We start from the raw sequence: 24,763 nt of genomic DNA on the forward strand, positions 1-24,763 counted from the left end.
ATATCATCAAAATGGGTATGAAAAATCGTCGATGACTGGCCAGGAGAATGATGACAGTGACGGGCACTGACAGCACTGGCATAGGTATCTTTGAAACGATGTGGAATCGAATAATCGAAAAACATTGCCGTTATTGAAAAAGATACCGGCATCGACTGAGTCGAAGTCGAATCGATAGGGCGTCAAGGACACCGAAGGAAAAACGTAGGTGTCGAGGGCATCGATGCATGGAGGCGGGCATTTATGCCTTTTGTGGCATGGCCATGGGCATCAACTATAGGGCCACAGACGTTGACGGTATCGATTTGGACAGACTCAGATTTCCAAATGTACATGGTATCGGTGCCCCAGACGTGTGTCGGTGGCATCGATATGGGCACGTATGGAATCGATGGCATGGATCTCCTAGTCGATGAATTCCATCCCGGCATCAACACCAGTCATGGAATCGGCATGGGCATCGATGCCAGCCATAAGGCTGGCATTGGCATCGACGCCCATCCACAGAATCAAGCCGGCATGGATACCCACCGATGGGACCCACCTGGGCATCGAATTTCACCGATGGGAGCAGCCTGGCATCGACTGCCCTCGATGGATGCATTCTAACATAGATGCCCATGGATGAAACACCTGGGCATCGGTGTCCATCGATGCAAAAGGACCTGGCACCGATGCCATCGACGGACAAGCCATCCGGCACCGATGTCCATCGATGGGGACCATCCGGCACCGATGCCCACCGACGAAATCGATGTGGCACCGATGCCCACCGATGGAAAAGGGCTGGACATCGGTGGGGAGGATGGGGCATCGATGGCATCCCCAAAAAGGGGGGTGGCATCGATGAAGTGACCCTGGGATCGTTAAAAAGTGTCTCGGGCAACGGTGGCGGCGACCCGAGTATGCATGGCAGTGACTAACAGCGTGTGCGTTAATGGCATGCATCCGGGTAGGGACAGCACCGAGGAAGCCCAAGGAAAAAAACAGTGCGTAGGAGGAAAAAAGCCTGGTAGCACTGAAAAGCAAAAAACATGGATAAAGGCATCAGGGCACCGTGGGGGGAGGGGTGCTGATGACATATAAAAGCCCAGGGCGGTTTAGGAGGGTACCGGTGTAGCGATAGGGTATCGACTGCGTGAGGGTACCAGGGAACGAAGGACTTGAAGCTACAGAGGTCCTAAAGTTAAGGAAAAAATCCCTACCCCACTAGCATAAGCAAGCAGAGTGTCACAGAGATACTCGCAAGCTGTTTAAAGCTAACTGAAAAATGGGGGAAGGGAAGGTTTCAGTCAGTTAACAGCCTTAAGATAGTGACAGGAACCGACCGAAAAAATAAGAATTAGTACTCACCGAGCGTCGTAAAAACGTACGCGGAGGGAGACCTGTGCAGGGAAAAGTGTTTTTTGAAGTGAAAAGTTAAGTGTTTCCATGAGGTAATTAGTTAAAAAATCCTCACAGAGCTCCAACCGCTATGCTGACTGCAGAGAGGAAAAAAGAAGACTGAGGGAGACACCTGTGGCTCACAGGGATAATTGCAGGCTGGGCATGCTCAGTGCACCCAGTGTGCCAGTGTCAGTCAAAGCTTGTTGAAACTTTGACAGAAAAGTTTTCCGTACAGGGCTCCATCCTGATGATGTCACCCATTTGTGAGGACTACCATCCTGCTTGTCCTGTGAGAAACATCTGGACTGTGCTTCTAGGATGGTATTTGTTTTTAACAATGACCATGCCTCTTGCACACGTTTTACCTTTGTAGCTGCTCCTTTGTTTTTTTAAACTATTTTTCTCATTTTATCAAAGTTTCCCTTTTGAAAGTTTAGCACGAGAACCACTGAACCAGCTGGCAGACCCGGCAACCCTTTTAATGGAACTTTTTAATTTTGAATTGGTTTGTGTGGTGTTGAGTTCAGACATACTGCGCCAATATAAAATGTAGAATTTAAATTTATAAAAAATGAAATATCAGTTAAAAAGATGATCTTTATGTTGGCGCCCCCTCATTATTTCGATTTATCCTGCCTAGGTAACACACTTTTTTGTGTGAATCACACCGATGAGGGGGTGGGGGGGGGGCCTATGGTATTGCAACAGGAAGTAGTTTGGGCAGACTGGATGAGCCTAATGGGCCTGGAATTTTCCTTTGAAGTGATTTCTTAATGAGTAAGTCTGTCAGTGTTTAAAGCTGGGGTTGTAACTGTGCTTCTTTATTTTCTGCTAAACAAATCTAAGCAGATGCTGATAAGAATCAGATATGTTACTGAATGTCCTGCATGGTCATGTTGCAGCACCAGTTCATTTATTGGTCATTTACTTTTAATGATGCGGCATTTGTTGAGACTTTAAAATTGCTTCTTTTGGTGGTTTGATGCACCTCAGAAAGCATTACAGGATACGGTAGTAACAGTCTGCTGCTGCTTTCCTTCTCCTGTTGCCGATGCCGATCAGTGCCAGAGGATGGGGGGATGGCGAAGGTCAGAAAAGAGGAGCTGGAGGATGGAAATTGAGGAATTGGGTTTGTTTTTTTTTTGTGGGAGAGGGAATAGGTTGCGAAACAAGGGATGGGGGATTGTGTGAAAGAGGGTATGAGGGTCATGTTCAACTGCTTTTCTACAATTTAGGCAATGCACAATAAAATATTAGATCAAAATATAAATTAACAACACTAATGTATTAACAGATTGTTAAATATGCCTATTGCTTTTAATTATTTCAAACCAACCAAATGAAGAGGGACTGAAGGTTGTGTGAAAGGGGCTGGGGGAATCTGATGAGGGGCTAGGGGGAGAATGGGGGGGGGGGGGAATCAGCCAGGGGAAGGGAGGAGGAAGCAAAACTAGTCACTGGCATGCCTTTTTGCCACAGATCCAGATCTGCTGCCTATCCCCTAAGTCTACTGTTCGCAATTCATTAGGAACTGGCCAATACCATGGCAAGGATTGGAGTTTGCAGCCCTCACCACAGGAGATTGGGGGGGCTCTAGAAGTAACCAAAACAGTGATGGCCCTATTAACTACTACTCCTTGACATGTGCAGGACCAGGTTAGATGCCTGGTCCACTTTAAAAGAGGGAGAGAGCTCTGTGGGCAGGATAAGAGGCAGAGGCCAGCTGGGAAGAGGAAGGCCCCTGTCTCCAGGAGAAGCCAGCTCCTGAATCCTCTCTGGTAGAAGCTAAAGCTGTAGTTAAACTGCTGGACGTAAGCAGTCTGCATGTTAGCATGATAATTGTAAATAATAAAGCTTAACTTTACACCATCAATATAGATGGGTTGGTTAGAGACAGGTATTTATATAATGTAAAAAGAGATGATTAGTTACAATGTCTTGCAGTAAATGGCTTGTGAATGCCATACCCTTTGGCTGCCACTAGATAGCACTAGAAGGTTAAACATTTGCTTCTCTTGTCACTGTTGTATTGTGAAAGTTTTATTTATGGAGGAAAATAGTCTGTTAGAAATTCACAAGAACAGTGCCATTTTTCATAATTTTTATAACATGGGATGCAACACCTACACTCATTTGCAGTCCCTTTGAGCCCCCCCTCACCCTCCCCAATCAACACACAACACCTGAGTGGCTTTTAAATTGGCCGCAGTTTATTTACAAACATAACCCAAGCCCGTACAAACATTAAACCGTTCCCCCCACTTCCCCCCTTTTCCTTCCCCCACCCTACCCCAGTTCTCCACCACCTTAAAACCCCAATGGTGGAGAGGCCCCTCCCCCCATTTTCCTCACCTGCTCCTCCACGTGCCAGCGAGAGTGGGCTCCACAATGAACCTTTCGCCCAAGGTTCAAGTCATCTGGCGTAGCAGCCCCCCCTCCCTTCCCCCTAACTCCCCCTTTAAACAGGTAAAACATAAATGGGCTCGGGTTTTTCCGCCACAAACGAACGACTTATGGTCGGTTCGTTCCCCCCAAACTGCGGTTACTGCATAATTTCTTTCTCCAACCCTTCTTGTAGCTCATTATTGAACAAGTCCATGTCGATCTCCGACAAGTGTATCCCGCCCCTGCTAAAAAGGCCTGTCTCACACTCCCATGACCATCTGTGTCTGTGCTACTGAACTCCGAATTAGCGCCCATTCCTCTTCATCCAAACTCCTCGACCTGGTCGCCACTGCCGACGAGCACCGTGCAGCCACCTGTCCTTTCGGGAAAGGGAAATGTGAACATAGCCGGCTTACTGACGTGCCACTGCCCCTAGACCCTAGCCCTGTCTCCTCCCACTTTTTCTTTTTTGTTTTTTTGCTTCCCTACTTTTCTCTGCCTTCTGCCCTTCCCCTCCCCCCCCCCCCCCCCCCCCATCTTGTGTGTTTCTTTTATTTGGTCCCGGCCACTGCTGCTTTTGTTAACGCCTGCGAACATTTCGTGCTGGGATGAGCGCCATTACATGTCGCACACGCATGTCGGAATTTACAATCCGGAAACAGACACATGGCTCTGTTGTACCTCCAGCATATGTACTGTATTTTCCGGCGTATAAGACGACTGGGCGTATAAGACGACCCCCAACTTTTTCAGTTAAAATATAGAGTTTAGGATATACTCGCCGTATAAGACTACCCCTCTTCCAACGCATTCCAACATTTACAGCAGGAGGGAGTGACTCGAGGAGCGAAGGCGCGCTGCCCGATTGGCCGGTGCTGGGCAAAAGGGGCTTGCCGCAGCAAGCCCCTTTTGCCCAGCACCGGCCAATCAGGGAGCGAGGGAGCGGAGAATGAACTTTTTTTTTTTTTTTTTTTTTTAAGAGAGGACTGTAAAAATTTAATTTCTGAAGTTCTGAAAATTCCATGCCGCCAAATTCAGATTGCCCAGCACCGGCCAATCGGGCAGCGTGCCTTCGCTCGAGTCACTCCCTCCCCCCCACCGGACGCTGTAAAAAAAGTTCACTAGAGAACTATTGCTATAGGACTTTGAAATGTTATGTTTTTTCTCCTTATTTTGGGGTTTGCTAAGAGTTTCTCACAAATTAAGCTGGTTAATTTTGACTTTGACTCTGTTGATTGGCTTGCAGTTCTAACTCTACTGCCATCCTTAGAGACCAGCTTTGGTTTTTGTCAACCATTTTGGGTCACATGTCCCTCAGCAATATTTACTACATAGCCCTTAGAGATCAGCTTTGCATTCCTCCACCCAACTGGTTTCTTTGTTTTGTTTTGTTGTTTTGCATCCAAATGACATTTTGTCTGCAGCCATCTGTATAATAATGTTTCAGATGTAAAGCATAATTTAACACAGCATACCATCCACCTTAGTTTGTGTATGTATCTACTTTTTAACTGCATAATAAGCCTGTGATATGTAAGTATAAAGGGGCCGATTTTAAATTTTACGCGCACGGGGTACATTTGTGCGCGCTACCCGGTGCGCACAAATGTACACCCGATTTTATAACATACGTGCGCTGCCGCATGCGTGTTATAAAATCCAGGGTCAGTGCGCACAAGGGTGTGCATGCTTGTGCACCTTGCGTGCGCCGAGCCCAAGGGGAGCCCCGATGGTTTTCCCCGTTCCCTCAAGGCCGCTCAGAAATCGGAGTGGCCTCGGAGGGAAGCTTTTCTACCGCTCCCCCACACCTTCCCCTCCAATTCCCCTATCTAACCTACCCCCCAGCCCTAACTAAATCCGCCCCCCACTTATGTTGCAGAAGTTACACGTGCCTGAGGCAGGTGTAACTTGCGCGCGCCAGCCAAATGCTGGCGCGCCATCCCCTGGCACAGGCCACTGTGCCGGAGGACTCGGGACTGCCCCGGGGCTTGTGCGCGCCACCGAGCCTATGCAAAATAGGTTCGGCGCGCATAGGGGTAGGTTTTCGGTAACCCTTTGAAAATCTACCCCAAAGTGTGTAGGTACCTTGTGTTTGAATATCCAGTGGATTTGTGCGGGCTGACTAGCAGGTACATAGAGTGCTAATTTGTCACTCTGCTGAAAATGTACCTTGAACCTTTCTATATGACCCCCATGTGGTTCTGATGAGGACCAGCAAAGCTGTAATCTGCACTACTGTTCTTCCAGCAGATTATAATGAGATTTCTCAACTGTATCATAGCTGCCACAGGATTTGAAAGGAAACAAACAAATGGGTAAACACAACCAGTGTTTTTAGTGTTCAGAGGTCCTATTTACTTTACTTTAATGGGAAAAGGGACCCATGGAGCAGGATGCATCTTGATACTTTCCTTCCTCACTTTATTTAGTTAAATGATTTATGACCTGACTGCCTTCCTTCCTTCCTTCAAGGCAGAGCACATGAGAAACATACAATAAAACATCAATCTAAAAAATAAAAAAAAAAAGCCAGATGCACCTTAGGTGTTCATTCTTCTTATGAGTTTCTTTTCAAGCCCAGCCTCTAAATGTTATGTCTTCTTATTGTGTTTTAAAAATGGTCTGATTCTGCTTGACTGAATTAATCTTCAGCAAAAGCCCTGTTATGCCCGTCGGTCGCAGATGGCTGCGACCGCTGTTGCTCACCTCTTGTCTCACTACACTGACTCCAGTGGGTAGACTTGTGGCCTATTGCCAACCTGCCCGCCCCTGTTCCTGGGCCTCCCTGGACGGCGTGGACGCTGCCGACTGCCATCTTGCCGTTGGAGTTCCTTAGGTATGCGCACTTCCGGGCCAGTCTTATGCACGTCATGGCAGGAACCTCGGGGGTGTCCCCCCAGATGACGTCATTCTCCATGGACTCTTAAGCTGGCTGGCCCTGTCTGCCTATGACTTTGCAACGAGTTCCCTCATTGCTGAATCCGCTTCGCTCACTACGGACTTCCCTTTCCAGCTCCTGCTTTCTTGGCGTGAGATGTCCTGGGTACCCGCTCCTCAGGGGCCCCTTTCCTCGCCTCTGGCTGTCCGCTCCTCGGAGGGCCTTGCGCCTAGGACCACTGCCAGCCCCGTGCCCCGGGGCTTCCTCTGGAACCATCACATCTCCACTGTGAGTACTCTGCTTGCGGACCACTACTGTATCTCCTCTACTAAGGAACCCTCCTCGCAGTACCCCACTCTGCGGACCACTACTGTATCATCTCTACTAAGGAACCCTCCTCGCGGTACCCCACTCTGCGGATCATTGCCTTTTCATCTCTACTGAGGACCCTCACCGGTGTACCCCACTCTGCGGACCATTGCCGTATCATCTCTACAGAGGAATCCTCTTTTGGGTATACCCCACTTCACAGACTCCGTGGCACTTCTGTGTCTGTGTGACTCCTACTTCACTCCCGGTTCCGCGGGCAGTGTCCCTGTCTCTCTCTCTCTCTCTCTCTCCAGTACCTGCTGTCTTTCACACCCAGCAGCTGAGACCTCGCCTCGATGGTGAGGCTTATGGGGCTCCTCCCCGTGGGCGGTACCATCTATCACCTTGGCCCAGGGCACACAAACCCTAACAAGCCTATTAAAGCTTGAAACTTCAAAGGCTATAGGAAAGAGGAGAGTAGAGCTGACAGAGAGAAACAGGAAGGTAGTGGAATCCCTGGATAGAGAATGAGGAGTGCGTAGACTGGGTAGAGAAAGTAGAAGAGCATGGAGAGGTTAGAGAACTGATTGGGAAGACATGCTAACATGGGAGAGGTCATTCAAAGCCACTGGGTATACAAGTAAAAAAAATGTAAAATTAAAATAAAACCATTTTCTAAAAGTGTCAGTTGCCCCAGTGGTACTCTCATCTCAACTTGGGTAATCTAACTAAACTTACATTCAGGCCGATACTGAACGGTGCGCTCGGCCAATGAATATAGGAAAATGTGGGAGGGAATTTCTGGAAGCCAAATTTAGGCTCTTATGTAGAAAACTAAAATCCAGAACCTCCAGGGTAGCGTTCTCTGAAATGCTCCCTGTTCAATGCACAGGTCCCCAGAGGCAGGCAGAGCTCCGGAGTCTCCATGCATGGATGAGACAATGGTGCAAGGAAGAGGGATTCAGTTTTGTTAGGAACTGAGGAACCTTATGGGGAAGGGGGAGATTTTTCCAAAGGGATGGACTCCATCTTAATCAGGTGGAACCAGGTTGCAGGCACTAACCTTTAAAAAAAAAAAAAGAGAGCAGCTTTTAAACTAAATCAAAGGGTAAAGCCAACAGTCGCTCAGCAGCACATGGTTCAGAGGGAGGTATCTTCGAAGGATATTAAGGAAGCATTAGTTCGGGCATCCCAACAGAGAGGTTTCAATAATAAGAAAAGTTGTTCAAGTGCCTTTAATTAAAAACTCACCTGAGCTAAAATATTCCAATTTATTCCTGTCAACTGAAAAGCAGAATGTTAATACAAACAAAAAAAACACACTTTGAAATATTTGTATGCAAATGCCAAAAGTCTAAGAAGTAAGATGGGAGAACTCGAGACTTAATTGTTATCTCAGAGACATGATGGAAAGATGAAAACCAAATGTTAAGCATCAAACACGCTTAAGGCGCTTCTCCACGGACACACCAAAATTTTGGAGAAACTATCAATTTTTTATTGCATATCCTTGGGAGATACATCAATCTTCTGTTAGTCCTTTGTCCTGTCATTTTTCATCCTCAGGGAGACCTTCATGACTTAAGCAGTTTTTTTTTCAAGTGCTGTAATTTAAATTTTAGCCTGAGATTCTGACCTTAGCCTTCTGCTTTTTTGTGACCTTGTGACCCTCCATCACAAGTTTTAGACAGTGCCAGCTGCTGTCCAGATGTCTCCTGGAATTTCTCCAAATTGGGGTCAATAGGGCATTTAAAGTTCACATGGCCAGAACTGCAAGCAGGAGAAGGCAACAGAGGATGCTGGGTCAATTATAGTCTCCATGTTGGTCTCAGACTTAGGCACACATATCACAATGGGATAGTGCTATACCAGGGTACAAATTATATCGCAATGACAGGAGCATCTTGGTGGGGGGGTGGCGCTTTATGTCCGGGATGGCATAGAGTCTAACAGGATAAAGATCCTGCATGAAACTAAATGCACAATTGAATCCTTATGGGTATAAATCCCTTGTGTGTTGCGGAAGAGTATAGTGGTAAGAGTATACTACCGTCCACCTGGCCAAGATGGTAAGACAGACAGTGAAATGCTAAGAGAAATTAAGGAAGCTAACCAAATTGGTAGTGCAGTAATAATGGGAGATTTCAATTACTCTAATATTGAGTAGGTAAGTGTAACATCAGGATATGCTAGAGAGATAAAATTACTAAATGGAATAAATTACAATTTTATGAATCAATTGGTTCAGGAACAGATGAGCAAGAGAGCTATTTTAGATCTAATTCTCAGTGGAGCGCATGATTTGGTGAGACAGGTAACTGAGGTGGGGCTGCTTGGTAATATTGATCGTAATATGATCAAATTTGAATTAATAACCAGAAGGGGGACAGCAAGTATAGCACTAAACTTTCAAAAGGGAAACTTTGATAAGATGAGAAAAATAGTTTAAAAACAACTGAAAGGTGCAGCTATAAAGGTAAAGAGTGTGCAACAGGCATGGACATTGTTAAAAAATACCATCTTAGAAGCGCAGTCCCGATGTATTCTACGATTTAAGAAAGGTGGAAGGAAGATCAAACGATTGTTAGCATAGCTAAAAAGTAAGGTGAAAAAGGCTATTTTAGCCAAAAGTTCTTCATTCAAAAATTGAAAGAAGTACCCATCAGAAGAAATTAGGATTACGCATTGGCAAGTTAAATGTAAGACATTAAGGGCTGGATTTTCTTTCTTTGCAAGCCTTTCTAAATCGCGCAGTAATGGGGGGCGGGGTGGTGAAGTGGGGGTGGGCCTGCAAAAGCCGGCAGCGATCGCACCACCGCAATGTTATCACTGCCGGCTTTTGCACCCAATAGCACCATCGTAAAAGGTGGTGCTATTGGGCATGCTACTGGCAGAGATAAGGGGTCTTACCTTATCGCCGCCAGCGAAGTTTCTGTAGTGTCTACCCCGACGACGCCCCGACTCCTTCTCTTCCGGTGCCGACTCCACCCTGATCTAGCTATCGCACGCGAAAAGGGACTTTTCGCATGCGATAGGGTTAGAAAATAATCCCCTAAGACAGGCTAAGAGAGAATTTGAAAAGAAGTTGGCCGCAGAGGCAAAAACTCATAATAAAAACTTTAAAAAATATATTCGAATCAGAAAGCCTATGAGGTAGTCGGATGGACTATTAGATGATAAAGGGATTAAAGGGGCACTAAGGGAAGATAAGGCCATCGCGGAAGATAAAGCATCACGGAAAATTCTTTGCTTCAGTGTTTACTTAAGAGGATGTTGGGGAGATACCGGTTCCGGAGACTGTTTTCAAGGGTGATGATTTAGATGAACTGAACCACACACAATACAAAATTATTCAGAGTAGTTAAATCACAAGCGGATTGTGATACATTACAGGACGACCTTGCAAGACTGGAAGATTGGGCATCCAGATGGCAGATGAAATTTAATGTGGACAAGTGCAAGGTGTTGCATATAGGGAAAAATAACCCTTGCTGTAGGTACACGATATTAGGAACTACCACCCAGGAAAAAGATCTAGGCGTCATAGTGGATAATACTTTAAAATCGTCAGCTCAGTGTGCTGCAGCAGTCAAAAAGCAAACAGAATGTTAGGAATTATTAGGAAGGGAATGGTTAATAAAATGGAAAATGTCATAATGCCTCTGTATCGCTCCATGGTGAGACCACACCTTGAATACTGTGTACAATTCTGGTCGCTGCATCTCAAAAAGGATATAGTTGCAATGGAGAAGGTATAGAGAAGGGCAACCAAAATGATAAAGGGGATGGAACAGCTCCCCTATGAGGAAAGGCTGAAGAGGTTAGGGCTGTTCAGATGGCTGAGGGGGGATATGATACAGGACTTTAAGATCATGAGAGGTCTTGAGTGAGTAGATGTGAATCGATTATTTACACTTTCGGATAATAGAAGGACTAGGGGGCATTCCATGAAGTTAGCAAGTAGCACATTTAAGACTAATCGGAGAAATTTTTTTCACTCAACGCACAATTAAGCTCTGGAATTTGTTGCCAGAGGATGTGGTTAGTGCAGTTAGTGTAGCTGGGTTCAAAAAAGGTTTGGATAAGTTCTTGGAGGAGAAGTCCATTAACTTCTATTAATCAAGTTTACTTAGGGAATAGCCACTTCTATTGCATCAGTAGCATGGGATCTTCTTGGTGTTTGGGTAATTGCCAGGTTCTTGTGGACTGGTTTGGCCTCTGTTGGAAACAGGATGCTGGGCTTGATGGATCCTTGGTCTGACCCAGGATGGCAAGTTCTTATGTTCTTACATCTCGGTGAACCTGGAAGATGTGGTAGGCCAGATTGACAAATTGAAAAGTAGTAAATGACCTGGACTAGATGGTATACATCCCAGCGTTCTGAAAGAACTAAAAATTGAAATTTCAGTACCAGATCAATTAGTTTGTAACCTAACATTAAAATCATCATTGTACCTAAAGATTGGAAGATGGCCAATGTAACCCCGATATTTAAAAAGGGCTCCCGGGATGATCCAGGAAACTATAGACCGGTGATCCTGACTTCAGTGCTAGGAAAAATCATGAAAACTGTTATAAAGAATAAAATCACAAAACATTTAGACAGACATGGTTTAGTGGTTCAGAAAGTGTTCGACAAGGTTCCATCAAGCCCAGTATTCTGTTTCCAGCAGTGGCCAATCCAGGTCACAAATACCTGTCCGGATCCAAGATGCATATCCCAAGAATAAGCAATGGATTTCTGCAACTTCACTTTAATAATGGTTTATGGACTTTTCCTCCAGTAACTTGTCCAAACAATTCCAAACCATTGTTCCCCCCCCCCCCCCCCCCCCCCCCCGTTAATAAGTTAAGTTAATTGTAAAGCACTGTTGCAAATGTTTGTTTTATTTAGCACAGTTGCAATGTTTCTGTTAATTGTGAACCGATGTGAGGTTACTAAACAAATGTTGGTATGTAAAAACTGCAAATAAATAAAATAAATAAAAATAAAACGTAGCTAGATTAATAGCTTTCACCACATCCTCTGGTAAAAAATTCCAGAGGTTAATTATGCGCTGAGTAAAAAAAAATATTTTCTCTGGTCCTCCATACATTCTTTTAATAAATGTTACAGACTAGATATATGGGCAAAGCCAGAGTCAGCCTTTGGAGCAAGCATCCTTAGAGCAGCACTCTGTTCCACCCAAAGAAATAGAAGTTTGGGAACTTACTGTGAGTAAGAACTGATCTAGCAGGAAGGTGAAGTTGAATCTTGCTTGATAATTTCCTTTTCCTGAGTCCTGCTAGACCAGTCCAAGACCCATCTGGGAGTATGGTATTGCCAGATCTAGCACAATGCAGAAGCTAGGTGCTATCTTCTCTACTTTTCTGTTTTTTCCTTTCTCCCAGGACAAGCAGGATGCTAGTCTTCACATATGGGTGACATCATCAGATGGAACCCTGTCACGGAATACTGTTGTCAAAGTTTTTAGAACTTTGACTGGCACACTGAGCATGCCCAGCATGCCACTAACCCTGTGGCCACACGGAGTTCCCCTTCAGTCTCTCTTTTTTCCACGCAGCAGTTGCCTCGCGGTTAAGGAGCTCTGTGAGAATTTTTCCTCATGGAAAAAATTCAAAGACCATCTTCGTTATTTCACCCTCACCGGGGTCCCCCATCGTGCTCCATTCCCTCAGATGTTCAGTAAGTGTATCCCCCGCGATTTGCGGTTGGTTCCCGGCGGCATACCTCTCGGTACCCGACAGTCACTGACCATGCGCCACTTTTTTCGGCATGGCGACCGGGTTTAGAAAATGCCCCAAGTGTCCGAGGACTATGGCCATAACGGACCCGCACAACGTTTGTGTTTTGCACCTAGGGCCTTTGCACGGCGTCTGGCACTGCCCCAGTTGTGCTCAAATGATCCCTAAAAGCCGGTGCGCTCGACTGGAAAAGATGGAGCATTTGTTTCCAAACGCTCTGCTCCATCGACTCCAGTACAAGGTGTGCCGACCGGAGAGGGTCCATCTACTTCGGAGAAACCCCACCAGGAACACCGTGGAGCAGGTGACCATCCATCACAGACTCCTTCAAAGTCATCGGCGTCATTGTCCTCTGTGCTGGAGAAGGACCAAACCTAGCACCATGGGAAACTGCCACTGGCACCAGCGGACTTCCCCGACCGGTGCCGGCACCCGGGAGCCCAAGACATTCCCCACTGATACCGGTGCCAGGTACTGAGCCTCCATGGATTCCGGTGGAGGCTCCAGTAATGCCTAGCCTGCCTCCTACACCAGGCGCAGTGTTATCCACACCAGCCTTCAGGGAGGAGTTGGACAAACTGGTTGGACAGACTGGTCCAGTCACCACCGGTGCCGGCCTTGGTGCCCTCTATTTTTGCACTGCTCCTCAAGCACTTGGACACCCTTATCGGTGCCCTGCCGACTCAACCCATGCCATCGGACACACTACATCGAGGCCTCCACAGATCCTGATTCCCATTCCGGGTTCCTCTGAGGAGGAAGTGGCGACTTCCTACCTGATCCCTGCATGGGATCACCGATGCCGGAACCTGTTTCGGGTCTTTCGGTGCCTAAACGCACCCTATCTACCTTTGTGCCCTCGATGACAGCACCACCTCCTTCGGTGCCTTCCTGCCCTGTTGGCTTTGGCATCCTTCCTCAGGAAGCCCAGCGGCAGAGGGAGAAACTTTCTACGATCCATGGGAGGATGCATCCTCGGACCATTCCTCACAAACTTCTGATGAATTGCTCTCAGAGCCTTCACCCTGGAAGAAAGACGTCATTCTCCTCCGGAAGTCCTCTCTCTTTTGCCAGCTTTGTCAAGCAGATGTCTGAAGCTATCCCATTTCCACTGGTAACAGAGGAAGACGCTCGCCACAAGATGTTGGAGGTTTTACAGTTCATAGATGCTCCAAAAGAGGTAATGTCAATACCAGTGCACGAAGTTCTTCTTGACCTTTTGCACCGCCTGTGGGACCATCCGGGTACTGTATTTCCAGTCAACAGAAAGACGGATGCTACGTACCTGGTCCAACAAACCCCAGGATTTTAGAAAAGCCAATTGCCCCACCATTCTGTAGTGGTGGAATCAGCCCAAAAGAAGGCTAAAAGATCCCATCCACACTCCTCTGCTCCTCCTGGAAAGGAACAGAAGGCATTGGATGCACTGGGGGCACAGAGTTTTTCAAGGGTCCATGTTAATAGCAGCGTACCAATTATACATGCCCCAATATACTAGGAATTTCTGAAAACAAGTCCAGGAATTCGCAGAGACCCTATCACGGCAACATCAAGACACCTTCTCCTCCATCCTGCAAAAAGGATTGGAAGCAGGTAAACACGAGGTTAGAGCTACTTACGACTTTTTTAAAAAAGCATCCAGAGTCTCGGCAGTGGGCATCAGTGCTAGACGCTGGGCCTGGCTCAAGGCCTCAGACCTACGCCCGGAGGTGCAGGACAAACTTGCAGATTTCCCCTGTACAGGAGAAAACCTGTTCGGGGACAAGATCCAAGACCTAGTGGCCCAGTTAAAGGACCATCATGAGACCCTGCGTCAGCTGTCAACTGTCACCTCAGATACACCTTCCGTAGCCCGCAGGGGCACACGTAGGGATACCAGGAAGCAATTCTACAGACCACACAGGTATTATCCTCCCACATCCCATGCTCGACCAGCTCGAGCCCTTCAGAGAGGACATGCACGCCAAGAGAGAACTCCTAGAGCGCAACCAGCTCCACAAGCTGGTCCTGTAACTGAATTTTGACTCCTTTCCAGAGAGCAGCAGCCATCCCCCCCGATCCCACAACCTGGTTCACTAGTGGGAGGCCGCCTCTGCCACTTTGTAACCAATTGGCACTCAATTACCATGGACCAATGGGTACTGACCATCATAACCCACAGTTACCATCTAAATCTTTCAAATGTACCCCCGTACTCCCCACCCATTCCAGCGTGGAGCTGGGACGATCACACAGTACTTCTCGACCCTTCTGTCTGCCAGGGCCGTAGAACCGGTTCCCTCGACTCAGCAGGGGAGAGGGTTTTATTCCCGGTAATTTATAATCCCAAAAAAGACCAGCGGCCTCTGGTCTATTCTGGATCTCCGTGCCTTAAACACATTTCTTCACAAGGAATGCTTCAGAATGGTGTCCCTAGGCACCATGCTCCCTCCCCTACAACAGGGGGATTGGTTCTGCTCTCTGGACCTTCAAGATGCTTACACCCTGTTACCATTCGGTTTGCAGAGTCCGGGGCTCCTTTCAGCTGCGCGGCACCGCAGCGTCTTCCGGCGGCAGCACGGCCCAGTGTGAAGCATGATCAGGCCCCACCCCCTAAGACGCGTCATCAGCCCTCTTGGACGTTCCCGCGTTTGAGCGGGAACTTTGGAGACTTAAACCCCTGAGCCCAGCACAGCACTGCCTCGGCTACAGGCTTGCTTGTGCTGGTGCTGGTGCTCTCGTTGGTTTGCTTTGCTTCTGTCTGCCTGCTTTGACCCCGGTTTGGATTTGGATTTTTCTCTGCCTGCTGCCTGTCCCGATTCTGGACTATGTATTGATTTGCCTGTTCGCTGCTTGCCTTGACCCCAGATTGGATTTGGATTCTTCTCTGCCTGCTGCCTGCCCCAATTCTGGACTGTGTACTGAATTGCCTGTTCGTTGCCTACCTACGACCCAACTGGATTTGGATTTCTCTGGCCTGCTGCCTGCCCTGATATCAGACCATCTCAGGGAGTGCTCTTCACCTTCTACTCAGCTTCTGCTTGAATGTGCCAACTCCGGTCTAAGGTAAGACTGTTGTCTACTAGGGATTCACTATCAACTCCGTAACACACCCATATTGCAATCTTCCCTCCTCATCGCAAATACCTGTGATTTGTAGTGGGACACGGGCACTATCAATACAAGGTACTGCCATTTGGCCTGGCCTTGGTGCCCCGAGTGTTCACGAAATGCCTGGCAGTCGTGACTGCACAGTTACGCTGCAAAGGCGTCCATGTCTTTCCATATCTAGACGACTGGCTAATAAAAAGCCAGTCCAGACAAAAAGCCCTCGACTCCCTCGGTCTCACTTTACGGCTTCTACACTCATTGGGGTTTCTGATCAACTACCTGAAATCCCACTTGACACCGTCTCACCATCTCTACTTTATAGGAGCAGACCTGGACACCAGGGTGGCCAAGGGGTTCTTACCCAACGACCGCACAACCATGCTGTCCAACTTCGCCAGGTCTATCCGTCATCGACAAACAGCCTCGGCTCGCCAATTACGTTGCTTGGCCATATGGCGTCAACAGTCCATATCACCCCAATGGCATGCCTAGCTATGAGACTGACACAATGGACTCTAAAATCTCAGTGGCGCCAAGCCACTCAGCCACTTTTGTCCCTTGTCCACATAACCAACCAGCTTCGTCTGTCCCTTACTTGGTGGATTCACAAGACCAAATTACAAACAGGTCTTCCCTTCAAGCAAACCAGCTTCTCAGGTGACCTTAACCATGGTCGCCTCCAACCTAGGTTGGGGAGCCCATGTCGAAGGACTTTAAACCCAAGGGACTTGGACGAAAGCTAAAGCGATCTATCAGATCAACTTTCTAGAGCGTTGAGCGATGCGGTACGCCCTTTATGCATTCAGGGACTGCCTATCCAACAAGGTCATCTTGATTCAAACAGACAACCAAGTAGCAGTGTGGTACCTGAACAAACAGGGGGGCACGGGCTTTTATCTGCTTTGCCAAGAAGCAGCGCAGATTTGGGCATGGGCCCTGTCGCATTCCATACTACTGCGAGCCACTTATCTGGCAGGCATACAGAATGCAATAGCGGACCACCTCAGCCGGAATTTCCAGTCCCATGAGTGGTCTCTGGATCCCTCTGTTGCAGGCAGAATCTTCCACCGGTGGGGGTCAGCCACACATCAACCTCTCGACGTCCAATCAGAACCACAAAGTGGAATGATCCTGCTCCCTAAACAGGGACCGAAGAGCACCAACCATGGATGCCTTCGCCCGCCCCTGGAACACGGGCCTGTTATATGCGTACCCTCTGATTCCACTAATAAGCAAGACTCTTGTGAAGCTACAACAGGACCAAGGCTTAATGATACTCATAGCCTCGTATTGGCCATGCCAAGTCTGGTTTCCCATACTTCTTGATCTCTCTGTCCTGGAACCCATTCGCCTGGGCATAGCGCCCAACCTCATAACACAGAATCATGGCAAGTTGCGCCACCTGAACCTCCAGACCCTGTCCCTGATGGCCTGGATGTTGAAAGATTGATACTACAACTCATCAATCTTTCTAGTAGCGTCTCTCAAGTCCTCGTAGCTTCACAAAAGCCTTCCACGCTGAAGTTTTACCGCTCTAAGTGGAAGAGTTTTACCTTGTGGTGCACACAGAAAGGCTTTGATTCCTTTTCTTGCCCCACACTGAAACTCTTAGACTATCTCTGGCACCTCTAGGAAGCTGGTCTCCAGACTTCCTCCATATGAGTACACCTCAGTGTCATCTCTGCTTACCATCAAGGAATAGGGGATGCCCCGATAACAGCTCAACCCCTTGTGGGTCGCTTCATGAGAGGCTTACTACAGCTTAAGCCTCCTCTATGACCACCAGTCATGGCATGGGACCTCAACATAGTACTTGCATGGCTCATGCGTCCTCCTTTTGAGCCCTGCACTCCTGCGAACTCATATCTTACATGGAAAGTAATTTTTCTGGTAGCTATCACATCTGCTCGCAGAGTCAGTGAGTTGCAAGCCCGTGTAACATACTTGCACTATACAAGGTTCCTCCATGACTGGGTGGTTCTCCGCACTCCCCCTAAATTCCTTCCTAAGGTGGTTACGGATTTCCACTTAAACCAATCTATTGTCTTGCCCACTTTCTTTCCAAGGCCTCACCCTCACCCAGGTGAGCGAGCTCTGCACACCTTGGACTGTAAACGTGCACTTGCATTTTACTTAGACTGCACCGCAGTCCACAGAAAGTCCACCCAACTCTTTGTTTCTTTTGACAAAAACAAACTTGGAGTTGCGATGGGCAAGCAGACTCTCCAACTGGTTGGCAAACTGCATTGCATTCTGCTACCAGCAAGCAGGCCTTCCACTTGAGGGACGAGTGAAGGCGCACTCAGTAAGGGCCATGGTAACGTCAGTAGCACACTGCCGTTCAGTACCAATTGCTCCACATCTGCAACGTGGAGCTCTCTCCACACCTTCACAGCCCACTACTGTCTTGACAAGGCTGGATGACAAGACTCCGTCTTTGGCCAGTCTGACCTATGGTACTTATACCCAGTATATAAACCAACTCGTCCCACCTCGACCCGATGTGAATTTCAGGCTGCCTCATCATTGCCAACAGCACCTCAGTTGTTGTGCCTTTTGCACATGCTGTGTGCTGGTTGGCCTGCTTCATTATGAGTCAGCCTGTAGCTTGCTATTCACCCTTATGTGAGGACCACCATCCTGCTTGTCCTGAGAGAAAGCAGAGTTGCTTACCTGTAACAAGTGTTCTCCCAGGACAGCAGGATGTTAGTCCTCACAAAACCCGCCCGCCACCCCGTGGAGTTGGGTTCGATACCGTTTTCTTATTTTATTTTTTGCTCGTACTTTTTGCTACAAACGAGACTGAAGGGGGACTCCTTGTGGCTACAGGGTTAGTGGCATGCTAGGCATGCTCAGTATGCCAGTCAAAGTTCTAGAAACATTGACAAAAATATTCTGTGATAGGGCTCCATCTGATGATGTTACCCATATGTAAGGACTAACAACCTACTGTCCTGGGAGAACACCTGTTATAGGTAAGCAACTCTGCTTTCCCCTTCAGGGGAAGAGAAATTTCCAGACTCCATCTCTTCCTTAGAAATAATGATGGGGGGGGGGGGGGGGGTTGGAAACAAAAAATATGTATATTTTTATATAAAGTTCAGAGATATATCTATCAGTGGAACACAGAAACACATGGAGAGCAAATCAGGGGATCTCTCCAATATATTTTTTTTGTTTGTTTTTAGTTAGCTCATATTTCTGTAGTTTCATTATTGCTTTGACAGAAGGTTACTAGCAACTGCCTTATAACTGGATGTACTGACAAAAGGAAAATAAGTATGTGTGTTCTGTCTCTGGCAGCTATGGAGGAGAAAGTTGCCATGAGTAAGGACTGGCCTAGCAGGACTCAAGGAAAGGAAATTATCAGTAAGATTAAATTTCACCATTCAGTGATAGGAAACTTCACCACTTTACAGAGTTTCTCAGAGGTTATTTTATTAATGATTATCATTCTGCATGAAAGAAAATTGTATTTTCCCATGAGGTTCACTTTGCAAGTGCTTTCACACAAGATCTTTCTCTTGCTTTCAAATCACTTTCTCTGCTATTTAGGTATCTTTTAGATAACCCAGATGTTGTTGGACTGGGCTCAGTACTGGATCTTGGCAGTGGATGTGGAGCAACAGCTATAGCTGCTGCAATGAAGGGTGCATCTCAGGTTCTGGCTAATGACATTGATCCTGGTAAGATATTTCATTCCAGATATTATTGATTGGTGGTTTTCGAGCCTTTGACAGTGTTTAAATGTCTGCTTTGTCCCTTTAATTTTTACGCTCCTGCATACGCAAAATCTATACTGCTATCCCATCGTAACATAACAAAATAACACCAAGGACTCAAACAACAATAACCCTACCTGTGAAAAAGCAAGGGTAAATATTACACTGGGTCCTAGGTTAACAATACACTACCTACTGAGGAAACAAAACAATCCCGATTGCTATAGATCCCTATATAGACACTACATGCTAGCAGAATCTCTCATCATGGTCACACACACAGAACAGAGACAGACCCTCACCAAATTCAGAATACAAAATAAAGGAGCACAAATTAGACAAAAACTGAAATGGAAACCCCAAGAAGCCAGACTCTGTGTATTAACAATGGAAAAACAGAACCACCATTCCTCATAAAACAAATAAAATCAAGAAACATAAAGCATCAGTTATAATAGTAAAACCATACTAATAAAAGAATATTTTAAAACCACTGATAAATAGAATTTCTATTAATTAAAATCATATACATTTTTTACAATTTCCCAAACACCAATAAAATATTTCAAAACAGCACATGTATCAAATAACACCCAATAATTAAAACTAATAAGGATTTTAAAAAGCCCCTGCTGCCCATACGTGGGAATTCTTGATTTCCAGTCACCCTGATATTGTCAAGGATTAGGAGGTTATCCTCTCTCTCACACATACTCCCATGTCCATTCTCTCTCACACATACACTGTCACATACATACATATTCATGCTCTTATACCCACCATAACTTCTCGCTCTCACAGACACTGACACACTCTCAGGCTCTAAGACACTCTCTCCCCCTCCACACACACCCCCCACACAAACTCTTACTCCCCTGGATTTTCTCATACACACTCATGCTCTCACACTCACTGGCTCCCTCACATATACACAAACACACACACACACACCCAGGCAGGCTCCCATTCATTTTCACACCACTCCCTCTCCATCCCCCAGGCATGCACACATTCATTCTCACACACAGACCCTCAGGCAGGCATCCATGCATTCACACATACTCCCCCAGGCAGACTCCCATTCATACACATGCACACACTAAAGGCAGACCCCCTCTCTTTCTTTTGCCAGCAACCTCGGAACCTCTCTCATTCCTCTGCTGCCACTGTCACTGCTGCTGCTTGGCTATTGGGGAGGTGCTGATTGCTGCTATTGGCACTGAAGCCCATTCTGCTGCCTCCTATGTGCAGGCCCCATGGGCTTCCACTTCCTCCATGCTGATCTCGTACATTGTGAGATCCGCATAGAGAAAGTGCTACTCTTGCACATTCCCAAAGATTACATGTGCCAATTACTAAAAAGTAATTTATTTATTTTTTTACCTTTGCTGTCTGATCTTAGTTTTCTAATCGGTTGGTCACAGGCTTTTTTTTTTCCACCTTCCCTTTCTTATTTTTTTGCCAATTCCTTTTATATTGTCTTTTTTTCTATTTCTTTTCTCTCCATCTTCTTCCCTCAAACACACACTCAGGTTCTCATTCTCACATGCTTTCTCTCTCACACACATACACAGGCTCTCACTCTCACATGCTCACTCTCATACAATCATTCATACACAAGGTCTCTCTCACACACATACACAGGCTCTCACTCTCACATGCTCACTCTCATACAATCATTCATACACAAGGTCTCTCTCTTGCACATGCACATACACAGGCTCTCTCTCACTCCCACATGCTGTCTTGCTCAAGCACAGGCTCTCACTGTCACATACTGTCTCTCTCACACACACACAGAGGCTCTCACATGCTGTCTCTGCAAACATTCAGGTCCTCATTCCCACACACAGTCTCTCAACTCATCTCATACACGCACACATAGACACTCTACAGGCCCTCAGCCTCTCTCTCACCTCTGGGCCTCCTCTTCACGGGTCGCCGCAGGATGGGCTCTGCAGCGGCCCTGGTGTTCTCGGGCTGCCTGCAATGTGGGATCCGCGGCGGCAGCGGCCCTGCTACTGGGCCTCTTCCTCTTCTCGGGCCGCTGCGACTTGAGATTCGCGGCGGCCCTTAAGCGCTGCTCCTCTTCTGCACGCGGCTGATGCTCCTCCTCCTTCCTGCCCGTGCGGCTCCGGCAGGAAGGAGGAGGAGGAGGAGCACCTGCAGGCTTACACGCGACCTTTTTCTTCGGGCCGTAGTGGAGCCAGCCCTGCCGATCTTCCTGCACACAGCACAGCACAGCGGTATGCTCAGCCGCCAGAGGGATGAGGTCCACCGGCGGCTGCATGAGCCTCCCTGCGCCCGGGGGCACTGGCACCCCTCGGTATACCTCATTGCCCCCCAATTGCTCGGCGCCCTAGGCCCAGGCCTAGTTCGCCTAGTGCTTCCACCAGCCCTGCTACTACCCTGGCTGCCCTAGGCTTCCCCTATTGCAATGAAAAACATTTTATTTTTTTCCCTGTCCCCTACAGCACTTATTCCAAATCATATTTTTCTCTCCCTACTGTTTCTCTGACTGCCCCCATCCTCCCCGCCCAGATCATCGGAGAGTCTGCTCTCTGAGATTCTGTTTGATGTGGCTTAGTGGGGTCCAGGTCCCTATTTTTCCCTACAAGCAAGATTGCCAGGACACAATCACGGCTACTAACTTACATTTTAAAGTTACCGTTTCCTCATACAAGTGGACATGAGTTGTTTAGCCCAATTAATTTGTGGTACATCATGCTGAAACACTGTTTGAAAAAGCTTTAAGAATATATGTTCTGCCTCAGGCAGTGTTGAGAGTTGATCTGATTGTTCTTTAATAGTTTAAAACAGGTGTCAGAACGAAGGAAATTTGTTGAGAGAGCATAAAAGTGTTGTATCTGCTGTATTGATCATAAATCTTTTCACAAGTATTGCGCTTTAATGCTAAGGTGTGTCCTTCAGTTGCAGGTATGGCTATAACCCTAAACTGCAAACTGAACGGCCTGAAGCCATTCCCTGTGCTGACAAAGAATATCATTGATACAGAGCTGGATAACTGGGACCTCGTTGTTTTAGGAGACATGTTTTATGATGAGCGGCTTGCTGACAGTCTTCATCAGTGGCTGAGAAAATGCATCCAGAAGTACGGGACCAGAGTTTTGATCGGGGATCCTGGAAGGCCCCAGTTCGTAAGCCACGGTATTCAGAAGCAGTTAAAGCAAGTGGCAGAATATTCACTTTGCGAGGCCACAAAACAAGAAAATTATGGGCTCTCCAAGAGTGCAGTCTGGAGTTATCACCCCTGATCTTGCAACAACTGAGACTTGTTAAAACTGATTTTATTGTGGGGTGGGAGGAAAAGGGCTGTTTTCAAAAGAAATAAGCTAACTCGGTCCATTGTTTAGAAATTGCCCCACGACTGAGAAGCCAAATATAGCCACCTAGAGGTATTAAGCATCTGAATTGTGCCACTTCCCGGATGTTGTAACTTGGTGTATTGAATATGCCAGTGGATATGTGTGGAGTTTCTCCCACCTCGCCTCATTCACAGAAATCGGGGCACAGTAGGTGGGTATCTGTGTTCCTTTAGAGGATTTTCAAAGACACTGCCAGTGTACTTTTTCTTTGAAAGTTTGCTAAAAGGTCCATGAGTACAAAAGTACCTACATCCTTTGCCACTAGGCAGCTGTGTGAAAATTGTTCCCTTTCTTGTTGGGAGTCTAAACAGAAATAGAATTCAAAACAAATGTGAGAGTGAATTACCAGCTGTCATCTGGAATCCCTTGAGGCGGGGTAGGATTGTCCTGCATGCATAAATATGATAGTTGAAATTTGTGAGTAGGCAGATGGCTGAGGCCAGTCCTGGAACCACATATCTTATTACAGTGACAGTACATGTTATCCCACTCTGTCCTTCATACTACATAACAGGTCCTGAAGCATAGAGGGATGCATGACCATTTGCTGAGTTGGTCGAATTAGTGCTCCTATTAGTACTGCCCCGTTATAGCTCTAAATGAATGTACAGAGAGATGAAGTGACTTGGCCTAGATCAGACAGATCTGTCTCAGAGCTTGCGTTAAAAAACAAAAGTCCAAACAATCCCGATAGTAATACTTTTCTAAACATTAGGCTAGGGGTTAGTAACTTTATGGGGAAAATCTCAATTTCTACTTGTAAAATTACGGGTCAGCTAACAAGATACTTTTCATTGGAGTAACTTAAGATAGCTGTGCCTAGCTTTTGAAAGCTGTCCTTTCTTCACCAGCTTAATGAAGAAAGAGCAGTTGCACTGAATTTAAATAGTATAGAGCCATGTTGGTCTTAAGCTGCCTGCAAGTGCCATAACAGCTCAGTTAACAGAAGGGGAGGGGAGGATGCCACACGTGATGAGTCATTGAAAGGCCTATCTAACTATAATAAAGAGGAAAGCTGCCTCACACCTGCATTGCCAGAATGCAAATTGAGCTCCACCCCCTCCCTCCCTCCCTCCCTCCACGCTCTAGCTATGCACCTCTGTATGGAAATTGAGTTCCACCCCTCCCTCTTCCTGTACTCTTCAGCTCTGTCCCTCCCTTTCTCTGTATTATCCAATCCACTGTCTACTACTACTACAGATGGAGATTGATCTGTGCCCCTCTCTCTGGTTGTACGCTCCATTTCTGCCCCTTTCGTTCTCTGAATTGTCCAGTTCCCTCTCTACTACCACACAGTATACCTGAGCTCAGCCTGCACTCCATACTTCTCAATTATGCACTTTCTACACTAGTCCTTGGATGGGCTTTTACTACTAGTATTGGATAATGGGCAAGACAGCCAATATCATAAGAACATAAGAACATGCCATACTGGGTCAGACCAAGAGTCCATCAAGCCCAGTATCCTGTTTCCAACAGAGGCCAATCCAAGTCACAAGTACCTGGCAAATACCCAAACATTAGATCACAAGCTACTATTGCTTATTAATTACCATAATCACAGTTTATGGATTTAACCTCTAGGAACGTATCCAAACCTTTTTTAAACCCAGTAACACTAACTGCTGAACCACATCCCCTGGCAATGAATTCCAGAGTTTATCTATGTGCTGAGTGAAAAAGAATTTTCTTCCATTTGTTTTAAATGATGTTGGTCTGACCCACCATGGCAATTTCTTATGTTCTTATGACACAAGGATACCATACCAAAATTTGTAGAAACAAATATCAATATTTTATTGCATATCAGTAAACAATACATGTACCCATGGGAGGTAAAGAGTTGCAGCACTACTCTCTGT

The 24,763-nt window shown here is 46.7% G+C and overlaps 1 protein-coding gene across 1 annotated transcript in view; it reads left to right on the plus strand.

Moving 5' to 3' along the window:
- ETFBKMT (electron transfer flavoprotein subunit beta lysine methyltransferase) overlaps positions 1-24,410 on the plus strand; it is a 36,474-nt gene extending 12,064 nt beyond the window's left edge. The window contains exons 2-3 of the mRNA XM_029600013.1: positions 19,349-19,479; positions 22,447-24,410. Of these exons, the coding sequence (XP_029455873.1) occupies positions 19,349-19,479; positions 22,447-22,790 (475 nt within the window). The 3' untranslated portion in view covers positions 22,791-24,410. The remainder of the gene's footprint in view (positions 1-19,348; positions 19,480-22,446) is intronic.
- Positions 24,411-24,763: the final 353 nt, after the last annotated feature.

This window comes from Rhinatrema bivittatum, chromosome 4 (assembly GCF_901001135.1).
Source record: "Rhinatrema bivittatum chromosome 4, aRhiBiv1.1, whole genome shotgun sequence".
NCBI classification, from domain to species: domain Eukaryota; kingdom Metazoa; phylum Chordata; class Amphibia; order Gymnophiona; family Rhinatrematidae; genus Rhinatrema; species Rhinatrema bivittatum.